General features: G+C 44.4%; 1 protein-coding gene across 1 annotated transcript in view; it reads left to right on the top strand.

Moving 5' to 3' along the window:
• The window catches only part of SLC38A8 (solute carrier family 38 member 8), a 28,261-nt gene extending 4,578 nt beyond the window's left edge, over positions 1 to 23,683 (top strand). The window contains exons 2-11 of the mRNA XM_028739547.2: positions 5,790 to 5,980; positions 8,975 to 9,173; positions 10,267 to 10,420; positions 11,442 to 11,546; positions 14,011 to 14,068; positions 14,602 to 14,716; positions 17,847 to 17,994; positions 19,182 to 19,381; positions 21,194 to 21,245; positions 21,570 to 23,683. Coding sequence (XP_028595380.1) covers positions 5,790 to 5,980; positions 8,975 to 9,173; positions 10,267 to 10,420; positions 11,442 to 11,546; positions 14,011 to 14,068; positions 14,602 to 14,716; positions 17,847 to 17,994; positions 19,182 to 19,381; positions 21,194 to 21,245; positions 21,570 to 21,672 — 1,325 coding nt within the window. The 3' untranslated portion in view covers positions 21,673 to 23,683. The remainder of the gene's footprint in view (positions 1 to 5,789; positions 5,981 to 8,974; positions 9,174 to 10,266; positions 10,421 to 11,441; positions 11,547 to 14,010; positions 14,069 to 14,601; positions 14,717 to 17,846; positions 17,995 to 19,181; positions 19,382 to 21,193; positions 21,246 to 21,569) is intronic.
• The last annotated feature ends 162 nt before the right edge of the window (positions 23,684 to 23,845 follow it).

Here is a 23,845-nt window from a genome sequence, read left to right as displayed (position 1 = left end):
TTTCCCTGGGAAAGGAGTGTGAGGCAAGGGGACCTGTGCCTAGAAAGCACGGGTCAAGCAAATACTGCTCAGATTAATGTTTTCTAGGCATGGGTCAAGCCCTAAGAATGGTACCTGTTAGCAGCATCTTAAAGAGTCAACTGTTGATACAGAAGCAAATGGGTGGGCCTTCTCTCACCTGGCTGGATGTCCCATCATTCTAGGATAGAGAAATCATTTTCTTTCTTTCTTTCTTTCTTTCTTTCTTTCTTTCTTTCTTTCTTTCTTTCTTTCTTTCTTTCTCCTTCCTTCCTTCCTTCCTTCCTTCCTTCCTTCCTTCCTTCCTTCCTTCCTTCCTTCCTTGTCTTTCTGTCTCTCTCCCCCCCCCCTCTCTCTCTCTCTCTCTCACACACACACACACACACACCTTCTTGTTATATAAATTACTGGGACCTGGAAATATTTGCTGATCAGCTGCTGACCTGGGCTCCTTTGAGAGTAATGCTGGGATATAAATTTAAGAAAACTGAAAATCACCCATATACCTACCATTAGATCTTGAGATATGACAGCTTTGAGGGTTTATTTTTATTTATTTTTTAAAAAAACAACCAACTGGTATATAAATTTTAATTAATAAATAAGACAGTATCCAAACTTTCTGGAAACAGACATTTTTGTTTCCCAAGCTTTTCTAGCTTGATGAAAAGGTCTCTGGGCCTGGATGTCCACTCGGTGCTGTTTTTGAAGTTATATTTGGTGGTTCTTGTACTGTTTTTATAGCTGTTTTAACTGCTTTCAAGGATATGTCTGTGAAACACCCTGGGACATATGTGTGGAAGGTGGTTCACAAATAAATTAATGGAAATGATGAGGATGATTATCAGTGTTTGCCTGTCCTGTGTGGAAAGGCTCAAACGTCTTCTTTTAAAAATAAAATAAAATAAAATCCTGAAGCCATATTGCTGCCTCACTATCAGAAGATTCAAAAATGTGATGTGTGTATCATGGTGATGATTTGTGGAGAGGGTCGTCTCCTCCCTCCTGGCCTCCCCCATTCCTGCCTGTGAAGTTGGCAGCTTAACCAATTTTCCAGCTAGGTTGACAAAGGATCGGCAAGGTCAAGGGACCTGCCAGAGGTTACCCAGCAAGTCATTGGCTCAGCCAGGATTACAGCAGAGGTTAAACAGCTTAACGAAGGCAGAAAAAAATGATTAAATAATCTCTAATCAGGCTGACATCTTGCATACCAAACTTTTTACTTGGTGCAATTATAAATAACTAGCAGGGGAAAAAGCACTTAAGAGTGAAGCTGAGGAGGCTCTGCGCTGGATTCTCCAATATCATCTTCTGTAGTTAAAAGATTTGCCCATAGTTGGAAATGATACTTGTTTGCGTGAGTGTGCCCTTTTTAAAATCTCTCACACCCCCAATACTTTGTAAACATGGCTGAACTTCATCCATTCATTTGGATTGGCTCTGATAATAAGGGCAATAATGGAAGGATCCTTGTAAGACTGCTTGCTGGTCTGATGTTAAGAAAGCTAAGGCAGTAATGCTGCTAGAGCAGTAACAGATGAACTCCTGTTGTTGGACTATGGTTTAACATCATCCCTGATCATTGGTGAAGTTTGCTGGGGCTGATGGGAGCTTGAGCCTAACAACCCATGGAGGGCAACATGTTCCCCATCCCTGAGGACTTGGGCTGGGGAGACCTGGATTTGAATCCCTCTGTGGACTGTGATGTTCAACCTTGGGATGGTCCATCTCTTCCTAGTGCAATAAACTGGGGTCACTCAGTCTGTGTATGCCATCTTGAGCAACTTGGAGGAAAGGTGAGGCATAAAAGGATTTAAGTAGTTATGACCATGAAGGAAGTACAGTGGTACCTCGGGTTAAGTACTTAATTCATTCCGGAGGTCCGTTCTTAACCTGAAGCTGTTCTTAACCTGAAGCACCACTTTAGCTAATGGGGCCTCCTGCTGCTGCCGCGCCGCCAGAGCACAATTTCTGTTCCCATCCTGAAGCAAAGTTCTTAACCCGAGGTACTATTTCTGGGTTAGCGGAGTCTGTAACCTGAAGCGTATGTAACCCGAGGTACCACTGTATTGACCATGAGGAATGGCTTAATGTAGAGAAGAGCAGGTTAAGAAGGATGGGGAGCATAAGGATGGTCTTAAGGTGATCAGTTGCCCATTGCAAAAAATAAGACAGATTTGCATGAAATATGCATATATTAATCTGTATGTATACTCATGTATGTTTTTCATTTTAAATGTTAGCCATTGCTTCTAAATCCATATCTAATTTAGAAACAATGGCTACAATTTAAATTGGGGGGGGGGGACCCAATTATGAAGCCTATGACCACCAGGTGTCCTGTGTTCCTGCTCAGTCTCCTGTCCAGGTGCTCATTGTTTGTGGGCAGTTTTGGAATCCACCTCTGGTCTCCCTTCTTAGGATCCTTTACCTTTAAACTGGACTTGATCTGGAAAGCCTTTCAAATAGTACAGTTAAAACTATCTGGGTCTTCCTGTTAGGGTAGGGAAGGGGAACTCTATTGGCTCTATGGACCATCTCCTGATCTGGATCTCCTGTGGGGACCATATTTGGCAGGGTGCAGAGGGTTGCAAAGAGTAATAATAATAATAATAATTTATTTGTACCCTGCCCATCTGGCTGGGTTTCCCCAGCCACTCTGGGCAGCTTCCAAAAAGACCAAAAATACACTAAGATGTCACACATTAAAAACTTCCCTGAACAGGGCTGCCTTAAGATGTCTTCTGAATGTCAGGTAGTTGTTTATCTCTTTGACATCTGATGGGAGGGCGTTCCACAGGGTGGGCGCCACTACCGAGCAGGCCCTCTGCCTGGTTCCCTGTAGCTTTGCTTCTCGCAATGAGGGAACCGCCAGAAGGCCCTCGGCGCTGGACCTCAGCATCCGGGCAGAACGATGGGGGTGGAGACGCTCCTTCAGGTATACTGGGCCGAGGCCGTTTAGGGCTTTAAAGGTCAACACCAACACTTCGAATTGTGCTCGGAAACGTACTGGGAGCCAATGTAGGTCTTTCAAGACTGGTGTTATGTGGTCTCGGCGGCCACCCCCAGTCACCAGTCTAGTTGCCGTATTCTGGATTAGTTGTAGTTTCCGGGTCACCTTCAAAGGTAGCCCCACGTAGAGCGCGTTGCAGTAGTCTTCTGGAAAGACAATCTGCGGGCAGGTAGGGTCTCAGCCTGCGTACCAGGTGGAGCTGGTAGACAGCTGCCCTGGATACAGAATTGACCTGCGCCTCCATGGACAGCTGTGATCATGGAGTTAATCAAAGTGTCTGAGGCTTCAGCTTTACCACCCATTGGCCAAAGCCTGTTTTCTGCAGGCATCATATGTACAAACAGGTTTCACAGGAACTGATCCAGTGGATGGGTGCTGGGCTGGATTAAGACCTCTAGAGGCCCTAAGCACTTAAAATATTTTGGTGCCCCCATATATATCTAATTCGAAATATAAACAATAATAAACCATAAAATAAAATGGTATTTTTCAAAATGAAACAAAACCTACAGTAAGACAGAAAATAATGGATCCAAATTACAAGAAAGGAGATCCTGATTAAATATTGGAAATAATTTTCTAATGGTGGAACCTTGAAAGGTGATGGGCTCGCCTTCATTGGAGGTTTTTAAACAGAGGTTGGGTGGCCATGTGTCCTGGATTTTTAGCTGTTTGCTGTATTGTGGGAGGTTGATATTAGAGGATTGTTTGGGTCCCTTCCAACTCCACAGTACTATGATTTCTCCAGTGAGCACTAGTTTGCTCTCCTTATTGGGATTCTGACTACTAGGAGACATTTTCATTTAGAGCGAGAACTGCAAGCCACCCTCTTCTCTTCAAGTCTCTGCTAATTGGCAGATGGATCTTTCCACAGTGTCACTAATGAAAGATTAGAGGCTGTTCCAGAGAGCCTTTGAAAAACCAGAACAAAATTGTATCAAAGTGCGCCAGTCCGCGCTGAGACTTTCTCATTGGCTGAGTGCACCTTTTACAGCCCAATGACTAATTTCTAAATCATACAAGCCAATTATGCCCACATTCCTTTGTGGCAGCTCACAATGATGAAGGCTGCAAAGGACACTTTAAATGGCCAGGAACACCTTAGGTTGCAAATATATAATTGGGATGACAGACACAATTAGCCATTAATAATTCCTTATAGCAGCTGATTAAAGTCTCTTTATCCTGCTTACCAAGATCAAAAGGTCACATGGTTGGAAAATAGAAGAATGAATTAAGATGGTTGAGCTGTTGATAAATGCTCTTCAAGAGAAGAAGCTGCTTTAGTTGTGACAAAAACATGTTTGTTTTTATTCTAGATGAAATTAATATGGAATTACTGCCAGTTCCTCCTTCAAGATATACTGTATGCTGTTACCTTGTTTTATTATGATTTGGTTTAAACTTTTGAGTTGAATCTGAGTAGACCCATTGAAATGAATGGTCATGACTAACTTAGGCCCATTAATTTCTGTCATGGTCAATAATTTTAATGGGTCTACTCAGAATAAAAGTTGGTTGAATACAGCTTTTAGTTTTTATTGTAATATAGTACACAATGGGCCCTATGCATAATTGCAAGATGCCTTTGAATGGTTGCCATGTTGTAAGTGGTTCTGTGCCTTGTGCAAACGGTGGCAAATAAACCATCTAAATAAATGAAATAAATATTTGAATAGGGAGGATGTGGAAATCATGGCAATATCTGCTTTACGAGGAAGCATAGAGTGGTGGAATGAAATAATCCCTTTTCATTTGTACGACAGGGACGAAAGAGCTTTGGCCTAGCCATTTACCAGATCTGCCGGTTTTCTAGTTGTGTAGAATTTTATTTTTCCATGTGCCCTGTGAGCCCTCCTTCCACTTGCAGTAGCAAAGCCTAAGTGATACAGCCCAGATCAGGGATGTACAAACGCGCCTCAGCCTCTTCCAACATTCACTTGCTCTTCCGTCTTATATTTTCCATTCTCTTGCAGTTGGTTTATTTTGCATTAAGTCTGTCTTCCAGAAAGATATGGTGGGTTGTTTTTTCTATGTAAGGTAAAGGTAAAGGGACCCCTGACCATTAGGTCCAGTCGTGACCGACTCTGGGGTTGCGGCGCTCATCTCAGGTTAATAGTACCTCAGGTTAAGAACTTTGCTTCAGGATGAGAACAGAAATTGTGTGGCAGCAGTGGGAGGCCCCATTAGCTAAAATGATGCTTCAGGTTAAGAACAGTTTCAGGTTAAGAACGGACCTCTCGAACGAATTAAGTTCTTAACCTGAGGTACCACTGTGCTTACAATTTCCCAGTGAATCAAGGGCATTGCATTGCTCTGTTGCACATGTCTGTCCTAGTCTTCCTTGCTCCTTCAACTGCTTATGTTGGACTCTGTTTGCAAAACATCTCCCTGCAGAATCTCAAGCGTCGTTGCTACTTTCTTGGTGCCCTGCTAATTCCATTAAGCAGCCACTGGAAGAAAACATAGCCCTGAGCACGGCTTGGCTCATTTTTAACATTGATATACAACGCATGCCATTCCTTCATTCCAAGATTGCGTGGGGGGGGCGGGGGGGGGCAAGAAACTTGCACTCTATTCCTTACTTCCTCTTAATGCTTCTGAAATTTAGTCACTTTACAAAGCAAAAAAATAAAAATAAATGGATTGATCCCACCAAAGATCGGCGGAGGAATCTGTTACCTGTTGCAAGTCAGCTTGGATTTGCCCAGCTTTAAGAGACTAACCCCACCACTCCCTGGTCCTCCTTCTCTTTCAGATATGGAGGAGTTGGCTAGAGAGAGCATCACCCTGTTAGCCAAGCCTACTCTGGAGTCAGGTAGCCCCAATCTCTCGTCGGCTGGGGCTGTCTTTATCATGCTGAAATCTGCCCTTGGAGCAGGGCTCTTGAATTTCCCCTGGGCGTTCAATAAGGCTGGAGGAGTCACCCCGGCTGTCCTTGTGGAGCTGGTAAGTGCCAAAGGAAAGACATCCAGATCTCTTGCAGAGTGACAGGCTGCTGGAATAGGTAGGTGGGTGGAGGGTTTGAGGGTCTGGTCCTAGCCAAGTGGATTTGGAAGCAAGCCTCATTGCATTTTTAATAGTTTATTTTACTTCTAATCTACCTAGTACTGCCTTCTTTTGCTTTGCAAGGCTCCCCTCCTAGCCATGATGTGTGGATAGGGATGGGGAAATCTATTAATTTCAGTTTCTCGTTTTTCTACTCATAAATTCAGGACACCCCATTTCTGCAGCAGTTTGCACATACATTTTTTAAAAAATCTTTGTGAAAATTTGTCAGCATATTTTTGTATGCGACTGAATATTATGCATTTTTGCATGTTGTTTTTCCTGATATGTGGATTATTTTTCACGCTCCTCCCTCAAATGCACATTCCCCACCTCACTTTATTTAGTTGGAGAACTTGCATCACAACATTCAGAGGAGCATGAATTTGGGAGCAATGCTGTGTTTTGGTTCACTTACTGTTTTTCAAAGTGGGAATCAGGTTGGTTTGCACTCACACTTGAATTGAACAGGATTTCCCAATTCCTGATGTGCAGATGATTTTCTAGTGGTTTCTGCAAATACACGCAGTACTCTTCTCTTTTGCGGGGGGTGGGGCAGGAAAACAGTTTCCTAGTTTTGATTCCTACATTATAGAATTGAAAAAAAGGAACTGGAACAGAATTCTGGAAATGAGCTTTATTTATTAGTTTCATTTATGTCCCACTTCCCCCCAAGGAACATAGAGCATTGTATATGGCTCCCTGCTCTGCATTTTATCTTCACGACAACCCTGTGAGGGAAGTTGATGTAAGGGAGAGAGTGACTCAGGGTTATGCAGTAACCTTCAAGGGTGAGCATGGTCTTGGAACCTGGGTTTTCCTAGTCCTAGTTCAATCTTCATGGACTCTTTGGTGATCACTGGCACAAACCAAGCCCTGAATTTGCAGTATGATTTGGGGCTGCTGCAAGCCAAGTCTTGCATTGTGGTGGGGAACGAACTATTTGGTACTTGACTCTATTTCTACAGTTTATTAAACACAAACTTATTATAATATCTTTACTTAAATGCCTGGTGCAACTAATGGATTTTAACACTCCAAAATATGCTGTGACTTAGGGATGAATGATTTTGTCAGTGCCAGTTCCCCTCTATTTCTCCTTTTTCCAATCTTAAATTCGGTTTTCTACATTTCTGCTCGGGTTTGTGCATTTCTTAACATTTTAGCATGCGTTTCACCTAATACATTCATTATTGCAAGCAGTTCTTCCTAATATAATGCATTTTCGTATGCATTGCCTTGGTTAGAGTACTGCATCACAGAATTCGGAGGAGTGCAAATTTTTGAAAGAGCTTTTTTTTGGTTTGCGCACTGTTTGCCGCATTTCTTCCCCATTTTAGACTTGGACTTCTGCTTTGCTGCTGGGACCAATAAAGTACAGCTTGGCTAGTGAGTCTATGTCTGGGCTAGCACCAATGGTCGGGTTCTCTGAGGCTCTCCCTACTTGAGATGTTGATGGCATCCACAAGCTCTTTCGTTCACTTATTACCTGTGTCTTCCATTATAGCTGCTTCTTAAGCAGGCAAAATCCTTTCTCCTGCTCTCGCATGTGTTTTGACAATGTCAGAAAAACCTTGCTGTATCAGGTAAAAAACCCATCTAGTCCAGCGTTTTGTTCTGGCAATCGCCAAATTTCTCTGAAAAGCCAACAAGCAGGGCAATGGCAATCCCACATCGTTCAGAGGACTTGGCACTGCGGTCTGGATGTGCAACATTTCTGAATTAGTGTGACAGTTTCTGCTTGCCTTGCTGGTATCTAGCCTGTCTAGGGATGTGGCTTCCCAACTTCCATTGAGTGATCTACTTTTGGAATTGCTGCTTGTTTGTTTTAACTGCTGTTAATTTTGCTTCTTACTTTGGTTTTTTTTTAATATTAGGTTGCATTTTGTTTCATTTTCAGGTTGTACGTTGACCTTATTCTTTACTGTTTCAGTTGTGTATATAAGCTACCTTGTGTATTTTTCTAGAAAGGTAGGGTATAAATTCAACAACAACAACAACAATAATAAAATCTAAAACAGTTGGTTGGGTTCCTGTCCTGCAAAACTACATTTCCACTTCAAAACTTGCACATCTTTTAATTTAGCAATGAGCTTCTCCATGTGTGTGTGCATGAAGGAAGTGTATTATTAATAATAATTTATAACAATTTATTATTTATACCCCACCCATCTGGCTGGGTTTCTCCAATATAGTACTGAATATAACAGACAAAAACACTCTTTATTAGGGAATATTGCTTGCATAAATGTCTATGTTAGAAGAAATGCACACTAAAATGCTGATAATTTGCAAGTAAAAAGTAAAATGAATCAGCAAACTGATTTAGAAATCTGGCATGAGAGACTGAACTGTAGGGATTTGTCCTTTCCTAACCCTCTCTGGTGTGTTCCAGCTCCATGGATTTGAAAGGACACGTAAGTGTTTGCAGAGGCAATGAAATGATGATGTTGCTGGATCACTCTGGGTCATTGCTTATTTTGGTTTATCTTTCTATAAACACGTACCTCTTATCACCCCTGGCTTAATCTCTGACCTTCATGGTCCTGTTGCAAACAAACCCATGTGAGGCATTTGCTTCGTCTTGCTATGTTAGGCCAGCCTCCCCCAGATGCATTGGACTACAACTCCCATCAGCCCCAACCAGCATGCCCAAAATACCTGGAGGGCACCAGGTTGGTATTCTGGCAACTGGCATGCTGAGGCACACTGCCTCCCACGCTGGAGGTTGCACAGGGGCATGGTGGCTAGTAGGCACTGGTAGCATCTAATTCTAGGAAGGTTGCCTAATTTGCCTGCTTAGTTGAGCTCACCCTGATCATGGCTACTCCTGTTACTCCTCTATAGGCTCACGGCTCTCTCCTCTTTGTCTCTGGGTGTTTCTCCCTTTGGCAGGGTTCCTTGATATTCCTGATTAGCGGCTTGGTGATTCTGGGTTATGCTGCCTCCATCAGCACCCAGACAACGTACCAGGGTGTGGTGAGAGAGATCTGTGGGGCTGCCATTGGGAAGCTTTGCGAAGTCTGCTTCATTCTGAACCTGTTCATGATCTCGGTGGCCTTTCTTAGAGTCGTGGGAGACCAGCTAGAAAAATGTGAGTTCTTTGACCCCAGAACCCTTTCAGCATCCTCTAAAATCCCCAGCTGTTCCTCCTTTAATAATATTTTTTATGTGGCTCTTTGTGTAAATAATACCAGTGCCGTTTGTGTGCATAATTAATGACAACACAATCGGCATATTAATATATGATAAAATCACTGGAAGCCATAAATGCAGCATACCAAGCCTATGAAGTAAAATTAAAGGTAAAGGGACCCCTGACCATTAGGTCCAGTCGTGGCCGACTCTGGGGTTGCGGCTCTCATCTCGCTTTACTGGCCGAGGAAGCCGGCGTACAGCTTTGAGGTCATGTGGCCAGCATGACTAAACTACTTCTGGCAAACCAGAGCAGTGCACAGAAATGCCGTTTACTTTTCCGCTGGAGTGGTACCTATTTATCTACATGCACTTTGACATACTTTCGAACTGCTAGGTTGGCAGGAGCAGGGACCGAGCAACGGGAGCTCACTCCATCTCAGGGATTCAAACTACTGACCTTCTGATTGGCAAGTCCTAGGCTCTGTGGTTTAACCCACAGTGCCACCCGCGTCCCTTAGCCTATGAATTAATAGCCAGCAAGTGTCTGAGTGAGCAGGTAAGTTTTAAGCTGGTGCTGAAAACTCATCAGTCAGGGGCCTGACTTACTCCAGAGGGGAGGGAATTCCAGTGGAATCCATTAGGAAAAATAGAGTGCTGCCCCACCAACTTCAGCCTGCTCTCCGCAAACCCCCACCTGCCTGCTTCCTTACTTAAAAGGAGTCCAGGGCATGGCCCTGCCTGCCAGCTTCCTCCCCCTTAGTTTCAGTCTTGCCCTTGTAGAGCTCGGCAGGGAGGTGGATGGAGGCAGAGCTTGAATTAGTTGCTTTTGCATGTCATTAGTTCTGGCTCCACCTACTTACTTCTGGGACTCCCTGCCTTCTATCCCACCAGCCCTGATGGGCACCAGTCACCCCTGAGGAATTCCACAGACATGGCACCGCCATGGAGAAGTCCCCCAGCCCACTGTTGGTAGCTGCATAATACGCCTCAGCTGGTAGCCAGACAACGAGGAAAGCCTCATTGCCTCCTTATGTTCCCTTTCTCCCCAGTGTGTGATTCTTTCTACCCTAATGAAACCTTGAGTGGTGGCATCTCTCGTCAGCATTGGTTCACAGACCATCGCTTCACCTTGTCTGCTTTGTGTGCCTTGGTTATTTTCCCCCTCTCAATTCCAAGGGAAATTGGATTCCAGAAATACACAAGGTAAGAGCTCTGTTCTTGTTTTTGTGCTCTCTGTGGCCTGGAGACTGGGCCAAATGGTGACCAAACTTGCTCCCAAGGGCTCAGCAGGGGCGCCGACCCCCCCCCCACATTGATGGGGCGCAGTCATGTGATATATCATGTGATGAATCACGTAATACCGCCCGGCTGTGTGGGGATGTGAACTCTGGTCTCCCAGGTCCTGGCCCAACACTCTGACCAACTAGATACTGTATGTGAACCATTATCAATTATGTGCTTCAGATGTCTTGTAAAGACCTATCCTTTTGCACAGATAGATACCCTGTATCACTGGATTCTTGTTCTATATATATATATATATATATGCCTTTGTGCTGATCTGCATTGCTTGTACACCACTTAGGATTTTTTTAAAATATTAAGTTGTTTGGAACTCATTTTAAACAATATTTTTATTCAACCCCTAGCAGCCTCAGCTATCATGATAGGAAAATGTAATCCAACAAGGTCTGGAGAGCCATTGGTTCCTCACCATTAGGAACATAGCAAGCTGCCTTATGCAGAGTCAGACCCTTGGTCCATCTAGCTCAGCACTGTCTGCAGTGACTGGTATTGGCTCTCCAACTACCTGGAAATGCTGGGGATTGAACCTGTGACCTTCCCCACTGCAAGGCAGATGCTCTACCACTGAGCTATGGCTGCCCTACCCTGTTTTAAGGCACGTCATAAGGTGTACCTACAGGTGTCCCCAGCATCAGAATTGAGGTGTGTGGTTACCAAGGTGAGGAACCTTTCCAGTGGTGACTCCTGTTTGTAGAATGTCCTTCCCAGGCAGCGTAAGCATCTTCTAGTTCATAGGATAAAAGCTTTTCATTTGCTGGAACGTCTAATTAGAATCTCTATCCCGGATGCAGTCTTGCTGTTTTTGCTTCTATTTGCCACATCCCTACTGTAAAATACCATACGGTGCCCTTTTGAATGCAGGGGAGCATTGAGCTCCTTTGAGGCAAAGTCTTTTAATTTTTCCCTTTGTGTGTTCCAGCATCCTTGGTACTTTGGCAGCCTGCTACCTGATGCTTGTCATTGTAATAAAATACTACCTCAGAACCGATTACGTTGTCAAGCATGAACATCGCCGTTCCTCCGGGTAAGTGTTGGCGTGGCTGGCTGTTGGGCTGGTAGTGGAATTATCAAACATCGGTCTCATGGGCACGATTCATCCACCCCATCGGCTTACATGGAGGTGCCACTGAGATGCTGTCATGTTGGAACCTGCCATAATTCAGTTCATAGAATTATAGATTTGGAGGCACCTCAAGGGCCACCCAGTTCCTGCAATGCAGGAAGTTGTTTACCTCTTAAGAGTCTCAAGGGAGCTTGGCTGTTGATTCTCCTATGCACATGGCCCATGTCAATATCTCTGAAGTGTGTAAAATAGATTCTCATTCTCTCTCACTTGCGCGCGCGCGCACACACACACACACACCAGTTACCTGCAGCAGATGACATTGTTATAACTGAATCGGTACCCAAGAGCGATAGGGTTTCATTCAGTGCTGCACATGTGGAGTTCCACTTCAGCAAGGCGACTTTGCCTTCTTCTTCTCTCCCTGAATGCACCCAAAATCTGCTCTGCTCTGGTCTGCAAGCTTCTGGAGCTGATTTTGAGGGTGCAGGATCAAATGCCAAGGAGAGCAGGGTGAAGTTATGTTGTGCAAGCTGAATGGCCGTGTTGGCTACAACCAGTAGTGACGTATGCTTGATGCAGAAGGGGTCTGCCTTCTACTGCTTAATTATCTGCAGAGTTGGGGGTATCTGCAGACATTTTTCTCCATGAGGCAGAGTAGCAGATGGTGCCCTGCTCCACGTGAAGTCAAGGTGCAGAGGGTCCAAGGCAAGACACATTATTTTTGCATGTGGGGCAGAGAACCCCCAACAAAGCATATCTCTGCCCCACTTCTGGGGTAATGAAAAAATACAGCAGTAAATTTATGCATTTCTGTTGGTAGTTTCTGTACTTCTTCATACTGCAAATAAGTCTCTAAGTGTTTTGCTGCATTATAATAACAACATCACAAAAAATACCAAAAAAATACAATGCTTACAACTAGGAAAGTGTGGCACATGGACATTGGATCATCCCCAGCACCTTGCAACCAATCAGTGCTGGGTGGAGTTTCCAGCAATCAGGGGAGAGTGGGAAGTTAAAATCTAGAACCTGCTAGTTTAGCAGTTAGGACTTGGAAAGTGTTCAGACTGGGCTTGGATTGGACTTGGCAAGGGCTTGGCTAAGATATTAGCTGGGTGGTTAGGAGTTTGCTAGGCAGGGCAAACCAGATAGCTTCCTTCAAGAGAATGAAGAGATCCCAGAAAGAGCCTAGACGTGTTTCACTGGATTAATAGATCTAAGAGGAATCAGTTTATTTAGAAACAGATTTGATGTGGAAGTCGTAAGTAAAGTTCCTTATTGCTTCTGTAAAAGAGATTTGTGCCTGATCAGAGTAACCACTAAGCGTTAACCCTCATTGAGTGTGCATAAATAAAACTTGTTTTGTTTCCAACGTGTCTCATCCTTAATTTATTACCAGTTTAAGGGATAAGTGATCACAGGTTTCCCTTTAATTGATGTTAAAGTCCTTGCTGCTGAATATTAGTAAATGCTGCCACATGCAGAGAATCTCTAACCTCCCAAGTGTTGCTGGCAGGGAGTATCTAATTTTAAACACCTAAAACCCATCACATTGCATCTTTGTTGTGGGGGGAGTCTGTCACAGTTAGATCCACTTCAGCATCAATACAAACTTAGAGTCACCAGCACATGGAGACTGTAATAACCGCTAGCAGAACAAAATGCAGGAATACAGCAGAGGCAACCAGTCTCACCTGCCAAGAATATAAGCACCAAAAGGTGGGCAAATGTTGCACACTCCCTAGCTGTGTCACAGTGCCCCTGGGTCATAGGCTGGGCAAGTCCCCTGTCTGGACTCAGAGAGCTGCTGCCAGTCATTGGAGGCAACACTAGTCCAGATGGACAAAGGGTCTGATGTCATGGGACTCACTGAGATCTTGAGTAGTACAGTAAAGGGCAGATGGGGCTCATCAACCTCTAGGAGAAGGAAAACACTGATCTTAAACCTCTGCTGCCTTGCGGGGGGGGGGGGGAGGCTAAGGAGTAAAAACCCTACACAAATCCGGAGTGGAGTCCCTAAGATGGTTGAATCTTGCCTTGTACAGCTCCTTCTGGCAACTTCTGCAGCCAAGCTGGTGCCAAACGTATTGCTTTGCTTTCCTTTGGTCCACATTGTGAGGCCAAGCGGGGAGTCTTGCACCACGGGGAGGTCACTTCGGTGCTGCTAACACGGCGGTGTAACTTCACCCTCAGAGGCACACTGCATTGGCTCTTGAGACAGTCGGATGCCAATTATTACAACAACAACAACAGGTGGTGTTGGGGGAGGAATTGGCATGTAGGGGTTGTAATCTGCCCTCACTCAGTAGAAGAAGCTGCCATATATGTACTGAGTAAGGCTCCTGGTCTCTTGCTTGGTTGGCTGTTGACATCTGAGTTGGCCAGCTCTGATGCTAACACACACCCTTTTTCACATTTGCAGGGTCTCTTCCTGGGCTTCAATGTTCAGCGTTATCCCAACAATCTGCTTTGGATTTCAGGTAAGAAGTTTAACCTTTTCTTGGTTTCCTCCCTCTCCTGTTGTTAAAATAGGCTTCCAAGACATTTTTATTTGTTTCCACTTGAAATGATGCATGATTCTACATACAAGTTTAACTCCTCTGATATAATAAAGAAAAGGGAGTCCTCCTTTGCCTGACTTCCTGAAACAAGAGGTGTGTAAATCACAACCAAGCACAGCGCTGCTGATCAGTGGAGGAGACAATTGTGGGACATTGGCCAGAAACATCTGATAGCCCCCCCTCCTTTAACGCAATGGGTTCTGAGCTGTAGCAGTCTATGTGGACAATGGGAACTTTGGATTTTACCAAACAAATCCCATGAGGATTCTTAATCCACCACACCAATTACTCTAGGAAGGCCCCTAAGGTGGGAGACTGCCTCAGGTGTAGGCGAGATCAACAGTTCTGATATGGAGCAGGGGAGAAGGCTGGCAGACAGTGATGGCTTTGGGACTCCAGGAATGGAGGCAGAATGCGTACCAGCCTTTTCCAACATCAGCTCTGTGTTTCAGTGTCACGAAGCGTGCATCACCATCTACAGCAGCATGAGTAATAAGAAGCTCTCCCACTGGATTGTGGTGTCTGTCATGTCCATGCTGTTCTGTTTGCTTATATATTCTCTGACAGGTAAGCAAGCTCTTTTCTACTTGCTCCGTCTCTTGGTACCATTTTGTACCAAGCTTCTAATTTGTTTAGGGCCCTTAGTGGCATAGATGAGAGGAAGTTTTTTTTCCAGAGCAGGAGCAATGATGTCTGCTGGACCACCAGGTTTACAGACAGATTTTCCTGAGTCTGGCCAGTGAACAAGGTGATGATGAAGCTTTCAAGTTTGTTTGTGACAGGTTATCATAGAAGAAGTTGGAAAATGAGGGCAATGGCCAGTTACCAGGGCTGGCTACTTTCTTTTGTCTCTCATGGGGTTCCTACTTCGTGGTAGCATTTAAAATTGTGGTAACACTTACTCGTAACATTTCAGGCATTTCTAATTAAAAGCTAAAGGTTGCATTTTAGCCACCTGAAGATCTTTAGTCAAAGCTCAATGTATGGAACCTAGGCAATCTGAAGCACCACTGAGTTCCAAGGAGCTTGCCCCCAGGAAAGTATGCATCAGGTTGCAGTGATACTGACCCTTATAAATTGAATCATAGAATTGTAGAGTTGGCAGGGACCCTGAGGGTCATCTAGTCCAACCCCCTGCAATGCAGGAATCTCAACTGATGGCTGTCCAGCCTTTATTGTTGCACTTTGTGGTGTTCCTCTTTGGTGTGTGTAATGAATCGATTCTGCTGTCTGCCTGTTTTGGACTGTCCTTGCTGCTGTGACTAGGGACTTTGCCTGGGGATGAAATTCTGGAGACTCTTGTGGTGAGCTAGCTTAATTTTTTTCCCATTCTGCCACTGCTTGAAGCAGTTCTATCTATCTATCTATCTATCTATCTGCATGCTGCGATGCAGCAGTGTGGCAGGCGGCGGTGCTGCGGTGCTGTGTGTGGCGGTCAGCTCAGTGGGATCCCATCTTTGTCACCAGTGAAATATACTCGGAGTCGAGTGTGAATTTCATGCTCTTTATTCAGCTTGTAGTAGCAATGAATGAAACTTCCCCCAAAACGTCTAGCTATATATACATTATTTACACAATGGGGCCCGCGTGATTGGCTAATTCCGGGCTGCTCCTGCAGACCAATCAGGTCACTGATTCACTTCTACCAGGAGCTGGATTGGGTGGCTCCTGTGGACCAATCAGACTGCTGCATTCTGGATCCTATTCTCTATCTATCTATCATCTATCTATCTATCATCTATCTATCTATCTATCTATCTATCTATCTATCTATCTATCATCTCTCTATCTATCATCTCTCTATCTATCTATATCTATCTATCTATCATCTATCTATCTATCATCTATCTATCTATCATCTATCTATCTATCTATCTATCTATCTATCTATCTATCTATCTATCTATCTATATCTATCATCATCTATCATCTATCTATCTATCTATCTATCTATCTATCTATCTATCTATCTATCATCTATCTCATAACTCTGTTCTCTTATTGTGTGAAGGGGCTCACAGAACCTTCCAGCTTCCTGCAGGTCCTTCAGCAAGGAAGGGCAAATTAATCTAGAGCCAAGAGATCACAGGGCTAATAGCAAACACATGATATACACAATTGGTTGTTTCGATTGAGATCCAAGAGTGACAACATTGAGGGGGGAGGGCAGGATTCTCCCCCCCCCCCCAGTGTGTTACTTTAGATAAGTTGCTTTCTTCCTGCTTCTTTACAAATTAGTGTCCAATAGATGACTTCCCTTCCCCTTAGGAATTTCTGGCAGGTGCATGACCCTGTAGATGGTTTGTTCTTTACATTTGGTTCTATGCTTGACATATTGATTTGGTTTTGCTGTATCCCCCCCCCCTTTGTATTAACATCACATTCTCTGGGGGTTTTTTTGGGGGGGGGGGCTTTCGGGCCCAAAAGCAGCATATAAATACAGTATTTTTTGCACCACAACACTCACTTTTTTCCTCCTAGAAAGTAAGGGGAAATGTCTGTGCGTGTTATGGAGGGAATGCCTACGGGTGGCGGGGGGGGGGGGATCTGCTGCAGTTGTGAGCAGAGGATCCATGGTTCCCCTTCCTTCCCTCCTCCGTGGCTCGCTTTGAAACAGCAAAGCGGGAGAAGAGCCACTGACTGGGGAGGAGAGAGGGACAGTGAGCCTGCTTCTTTAAAGGAGCAAAGCGGGAGAGGAGAGGAGCCGCTTACACGAGCAAGCGGCTCCTGTCCGGTTGGTTCCTTTAAAGCAAGCAGGCTCTCTGTCCCCCTCTCCTCCCCACTCAGCTCGCTAAATAGCAGCAAAGTTTTTCAGCTCCCTAAGCCGGGGATGAGCGGAGAGGAGGGAGAAAAGCAGAGCCTGCTTGCTTTAAAGGAGCAAAGCGGGAGAGGAGAGGAGCCTTCTCCCCTTATACCCCTCTTCTTCATTATTAGCAGCATCCTTCTCCACCCACCCCACGTATGCTCCTTGTCCCTTGAGTGCTTTTCCTTCCCTCCCCACTTAAAACATGGTTACAAAGCACAGATCCACATGGATCCTCAGGATTTTTGCACTGGGTCACCCCAAATTCACCATCAGATCACATAGCATGTCCATGGCTACAGCCTGCACCCAAAAAAATCACGCACCCACTGTTGCCTGTGGCCGCAGTGGTGCAAAAACGTGGTTACAAAGCATGGATCCACATGGATCCTCAGGATTTTTGCATTGGGCTACTCCAAACTCACCATCAGATCACATGTCTGTGGCCACAGCATGAACCACAAAAATCATACATCCACTGTTTCGTTTAGAATATTTTTTTTCTTGTTTTCCTCCTCTAAAAACTACGTGCGTGTTATGGTCGGGTGCGTGTTATAGAGCGAAAAATACGGCAATTTAAATCAATCAATCAATCAATCAATCAATCAATCAATCACTCTTACTCTCCATCTTTTCCTCCTTCTTGCTGCACAGCAGAAGTGGCCCTCCAGATGCTGTGGGATTCCAACTCTCACCTGCCCCAATAGTCAGGGGTGGCAAGAGACATACTTGGGCAACATCTGGAGGGGCCCAGGTTAGCCTACTATGAAGGTTGCTGGTTCAGTCATTTTTGAGTTGGGTGTGTGTGTTGGTGAGAGGGTGCAGCATGGTCTGCAGTGTATTTCGCTCTCCTTACCACACCTAAAGAGCACAATCCTCTGCTCCTCTGTGTAGGGCTCTATGGCTATTTGACATTTGGTGCTGATGTTGCTGCTGACATCCTGATGTCCTACCCAGGAAATGATGTGCTGGTCATTGTAGCTCGGCTGTTGTTTGGCATCTCCATAATCACCATCTACCCCATTGTCCTCCTCTTGGGAAGGTAAGGAGCAGAAGTGTTGCTTTTCCTATGCTTTGACCCTGACGGAAATGCTGTTCTGCTTAATGAGGACTGTCATTGTGTGTCGCTCCTCTGGTCAGAAGCATACCCTGATTTCCTCTCGGAACAGGCTCATTTTTCTCAAGCATAACCATATTTATAATACAGCATATCTGCTTTAGAATGAAATCCAACCTGTTGCACCAAAACCATTTATGGCTTAAATTTATGGTATTTTATTCCATTTTATATCCTTCCTTGCTTCTGCGGAGCCCAAAGTTCAGGGCTGCCTGCTTGGCCCCCCCCCCTTTCCTCCTCAAACCACACCCATTTTTCTTGCTCCCACCCATTTGAACTAAATTACATTTTGATAAATACAGCAACCCCTTATTCCCAAAGAAAAACACATATAGTAAATTACTGCACAATCCTAACCATGTCTACTTGGAAGGTATTCCTCCTGAATTTAATGGAATTTACTCCCTGGCGAATCAGTTTAGGATTGCAACCTCAGTCCTATATATCCTATATATACTTGGCTTGGGAATAAGTCCCACTGTACTCATTGGGGCTAATTTCTGAGTAGATATATATGTAGGATTACACTGTCAGAGGTGGAACCTAAGAGATACAGAACTTAGAGGTAAACAGAAAATGCACATGTCAAAAGCAATCCACCAGAATAAATGCTATCTCCTCTCCTGTGATTATAAATGTAGTCTTATTTCCATGTGTTACAACAAAGAAGAAAAGTTACTCATGGAACATATAGATCAACATTCAACTCCCTTGCCATGTCCATTGTTCCAAATATGTATTATCCCTCTTAAATTCTATGTCTGGAGGTGCATTCCTGTAGAACTTAGCCTTAGGCTGCCTTATGTAGAGTCACACTTTTGGTTCACTTGGCTCAGGACAGTCCATCAATCTCAGAATTGTCTACACTGACTGGTAGCAGTTTTCTAGGGTTTCATGTGGAAACTTCCTGGAGTTGCTTGGGATTGAACTTGGGACCTTCTGCATTCCAAACAGATGCTCTGCCACTGAACCATGGCCCTTTCCAATCTGGGGAAAGTTCCCCCTCTTCTACCAACTGAACCAGCCACTTCCATAAAGTAGAATCCTGTTGTTGTTGTTGTTGTTGTTGTTGTTGTTGTTGTTGTGTGTAATTGCCCATATGTCTATGCTAGGTCAGTCCTACAGGACGTCTGCCTGAGTTCCAAGCACAGCTACCTCCTGACAACTGAGCCTTACGAGAAGTGGATGCGGGTCACTCTCACTACTGCCTGGGTTGTGGTCACGCTGGTCATTGCTCTCTTTGTGCCGGACATCAGTGACGTCATCAGTGTCATTGGGGGCATCAGCGCATTTTTCATCTTCATTTTTCCAGGTATGATCATGTTGTGTGCTCTCTGAGGTAGGAGAGGGTGAGGGATCTGCATAACAATGGCTGATCTTTTAGCCCCCCAAAAAGAGGCAAGCTGGATCAGACCAAAGGCCCATCATCTGGCATCCTGTTCTCACCGTGGCCAACTGAAGTTCGGTGAAAAGCTTGCAAGTAGGTCTTGAATGCAGCAGCAAACTCCCCACTTGTTCACCTGAGACTCCAAGAATTGGTGTCACCATTGCTCTTGGCCAGCTATCCTCCATTTTTCTCAGGGAAATTGATTTTTCTCCTCCCCAATCCTAATCATCTAGAAAAAGTTTGTGGGTTGATGAAAGTTTTTGCTTTTTTGCCGCCTCCTCCTTGTCCTCCTGGCAAAGTCCTCAGTGATAGATTTAATTATCAAGCAGTCTTCCTAGAAGCAAACTTCTTTTTCAAGTGAGATTTCTTTTTTGGTGCCTTGATTATCGCAACAAAAGGTTTTGACCAGAGCTTTGTACTTGAGAAGGAAACTGATCAAAGTTCTGTTTCACAGCAACCCAGATTTTCTACCAGAAGAAGCTAAACTCGACTGCTTATGTAAACAGCAAGCTAAACACCATTGCACACCAGCTTTAAAAATAATAATAATGGGAAACTGCTTCTGCTAATCATGGAGGAAAGGTGTGGTCATGTATGAGGTCTTGGTCACTGCAGTTCCTACTAGAGCCCTCTTCTCCCCCTGACCCTCCTCCCTTCCTCTCAATTCTTCTGTGGCTTCATTTGGAATTGGCATTTGTAGTAATTTATTGGCAGCAGTAAGGACTAGAAGTTTGGGTGAGCATGTACTTCAAAAGAAAGAGAAGAAGTGAAGTTGCAAAAGTTTGTGTTTACCTGGTATTGGAATAATCATAGTCATAATCATAATATAATTTTGCCACTCTGAGCAGCTTCCTACATGAAAATATAATAAAACATTAAACAACTTCCCTATACAGGGCTGCTTTCAGATGTTTCCTCAAGGTTGTACAGTTACTTATCTCCTTCACATCTGAAGGGAATGCAGACTTGTTCAATTTATAATACTTTCCATTCAGTTTGCAGTGCTCCTGGAGTTCTTATCTGGCTTAGATTTGAACTCCATGTCAAGGAGCCTGGGAAATGTAGTTTGCCAGGTCTCATGAGTCATTAGGAAAGACAAGCTGGAAACTAGATGCTTCATGACTGCTCATGTCAGTGATGCTGTGAGGGGGATCTGAATTTCTAGAATTTGACTCGCCCCTGCTTTCTTTTTCTTTTCTTTTTTGGAGGGAGAGAACTGGCTGCTGTTTTTGGAAAATAGCCCATCTTGCTGACCCATACGCTAAATCAAGCTGAGGAGCATTTGGCAATGACTAGATGGTGTTAAAGCTGTCAATGTCACATTCTGTACTTGCAACCCTGGGAACCAGACATGGTTAAGCTGCCTTAGAAAGGAATATTCGGAAGATAAAGAGGATTTGGTTAAATAGAAATTTGGTTAAATGCAAAATAAACATCCATTTTGTTTTATCTAATTTCTATTCTGCCCTTCAATGCACAGTGATCGGAGCAGTCTACAGTATTTTAGGTATTTATTGCATTTATATCCGACCTTTTCTTCCAAGGAGCTCACACAGTTCTCCCCATCCTCCTCCCACATCCTACCTGTGAGGTAGGTTATGCTCCAGGGTCAACCAGTTAGAGCTTCCTGGCTCCCAGACCCACTTCATCACACTGACTCTCAATTATTAATAATTATGATTGATTGCAATTATTATTAGTGATAACAAATGCAAAGTGATTTCTCTTGTGTTGCAGGACTGTGTTTGGTGTGTGCAGTGGAGATGGAGCCTATCAAGCCAAGGACCAAGTATGTCTGTGCCTTCCCAGCCCCCTTTGCTTGCTATGATTCTATGATTCTATGAATATGAGCTGGTTGTGGCCAAGGGCAGGCATCCTCAGTCTGCACCCGGCAGAGCTTTAGATTTTAGCTCCCATCTTTGGGGATGCTGGTTGGGGCTGATGGGAATTTGAGAGCAAAGCTGACGCACTGTGTGCCATGCGGGACTCCCCGAAATTCATAGGCCCTGCTGTGGCCTGCCCATCATAACTGGCTTTTTGCCGGCAGTTATTTCTATGACTGTGACAAAGGTAACACAGCTTGGCATTTTTTCCCTCTCCCACCCTTTGGCAGGTCTTGCTTAATTACATGGGGAATTGTCACCGTCCTTTGTGGAGCCTTCATCTTTGGACAAAGCACGACGATCGCTCTCATGGAACTGTTATACAAAGTCTAGCCGACCGGTGGAGGCAGTTGTGACGGTAGCAGATGGTGACAAACAGAGACTGTCTTGATACTTGCACAGCCTGATGGGTATTTCCAAATGATATGGGCAAGTACTATGCAGCTTTTACCAGTTGGGCATAATTTCAATAATAGCCACTTTTTCGCTATCTAATATAGGTATGTGTTGGTTGTGCTTTTCCATACATTGAATGCCCCCTCCTCTCCCCCTGCAGACTGTTGGATAGGTATCGTTTTCTCTAGCAAATGCTCCTTGGTTGTCTGTTGTAGTGCGGATTTTCATTGATATTTCAAACCACAGAAAACTGTTGGATTTCTCCCAAAGCTGCTCGTCGCACAAAGTTACTTAGATGTATGCGAAGTACAGAGGACTCTTGAGAAAATATTAAGCTTTCCGTAAAATACATTCTGCCGCTTCTGCTCTCCATTTCACTCCTCCTCCTCTTAGGAATGTTCTTAAAAGGGCTTTGAATTTCTAGGGTTTTCCCCAACCCACACCCCCTAAATGAGGCCCTGGGAAAGAAATTTATCTATTAAGATAGCATCCAAAAGTTGTGTGGATGTGTGAAACAGGGATTGCTATTTGTTTATTTTTCAGTAACTGTCAGGAGCATTGTTTTCACTTAGTGTGCATGCTTAAAATATATCACCAATGTATAGGTGCTAGAATGCCAGGTTGTTGAGCTGCGCCATTTTATACACTGTTGCAAGAGACCTCAGAACATGTTTAGGAGTCCTTTGTTGCTGAGCCAAGGAAGATGACATGGGTGGAGTCAGTGCAGTATAGTTGGCAGCTGTGGGAGCTGGTTTTGTACCTGATCCTTCGAGTGGCTCCACTGCCTTAGATGGTCCAGGTTTTGCCACCCTGGCCCAAACCAGGTACCAGAAGTTTTGAAGTAAAAAATTGGCCATTTTGTGTAAACCTGTCTAGAAGAGGCACTCCTGCCCCCTTTAGACTTTGATGTCTTATCCTGCAGAAAGGAACTGCTAACTTCTGCTTCTACAGGCAAAGGAGACTTGTATCTTTTTAATGTTAGGGTTGGTCTTGCCAAACACCGATCAACAAAGGCCTGAAATTGAGGATGAATCCCAAACATTGTGCCATTGGAGCAAAGGCTGGCTTTGCATCTCAAATGTGAATCTAAAAACTCACCCCCGAAGCTTGGGGCACTTAATATATTTCCCTCTCACTATGCTACACACTTTCAGATGGGTAGAGCATTAAAAGTCACCATGGTTTCCTTCTCCATGTACATGGCTGGGTTGCTTGGAGGGCAGCAGGGTCCAGGACCAGGGCCAGCCAAGGCATCTTGGAGCCCAAAGTTGTTGTTCCTTCTGTAGTACAGACCCCATCCATACTGAGTTCCTCTCCCTTGTCGGCTCATTTGCTTTCCTCCCTGCAAACCATGGCAACTGTTGCCATGCTATATATACTTAAAAACATTAGAAGAGACTAGCTGGATTGGATAGAGGACAATCTTAGCTAGCAAACTGTTCTCACAATGGCTAACCATTGGAATCTCCTTTCTTGTAACTTGAATCCATTGTGTTGGGTCCTACCCTCTGGAACAGGAGAACAAGCTTGCCCCATCTTTCATGTGACAGCCCTTTAGATATTTGTTCCTCATAAGGATCCGTTGCCCTCCTCTTGTCAATAGCCTCCTTAGATTATGGTGCCCAGAGCTGGACACAGTATTCCAGGTGTGGTCTAACCAAGGCAGAATAGAGCGAGACTATTACTTCCCTTGATCTGGACACTATACTTTTGTTGATGCAGCCTAGAATAGCATTAGCTTTTTTTTTCTTTTTCCCCCCTGCTGCATCACACTGTTGACTCATGTTAAGCTTGTGGTCTACTAAGACTTCTAGATGCTTTTCACACATATTGCTGGCAACTCAGCTGTTCCCATCTTATATTTGTGCAGCTGGTTCTTCCTGCCTCACCATAGTGGGGAAGACTGACCTGCCCAGGTGTGGACTGTTGATGAAAACTGCAGAGGTCCCCCACCTTTTCCATCTTAGGGTTCTTTATCTTTAAACAGGTCTTGGATCAGTTGGCCTTTCAAACAGAGGACTGCCCTCTGTTGCATAGGCTAGATGGGCTCCCCAGTCTGAAATGACGTGTGGTCTTAAGGGCAGGTGAAAACAATGAGGGTTCTACGCAG

The sequence above is a fragment of the Podarcis muralis genome, chromosome 7, assembly GCF_964188315.1.
Source record: "Podarcis muralis chromosome 7, rPodMur119.hap1.1, whole genome shotgun sequence".
Taxonomy (NCBI): domain Eukaryota; kingdom Metazoa; phylum Chordata; class Lepidosauria; order Squamata; family Lacertidae; genus Podarcis; species Podarcis muralis.
Note: the sequence above shows the minus strand (reverse complement) of the source record. Positions and strands in the feature narration are given on the sequence as shown.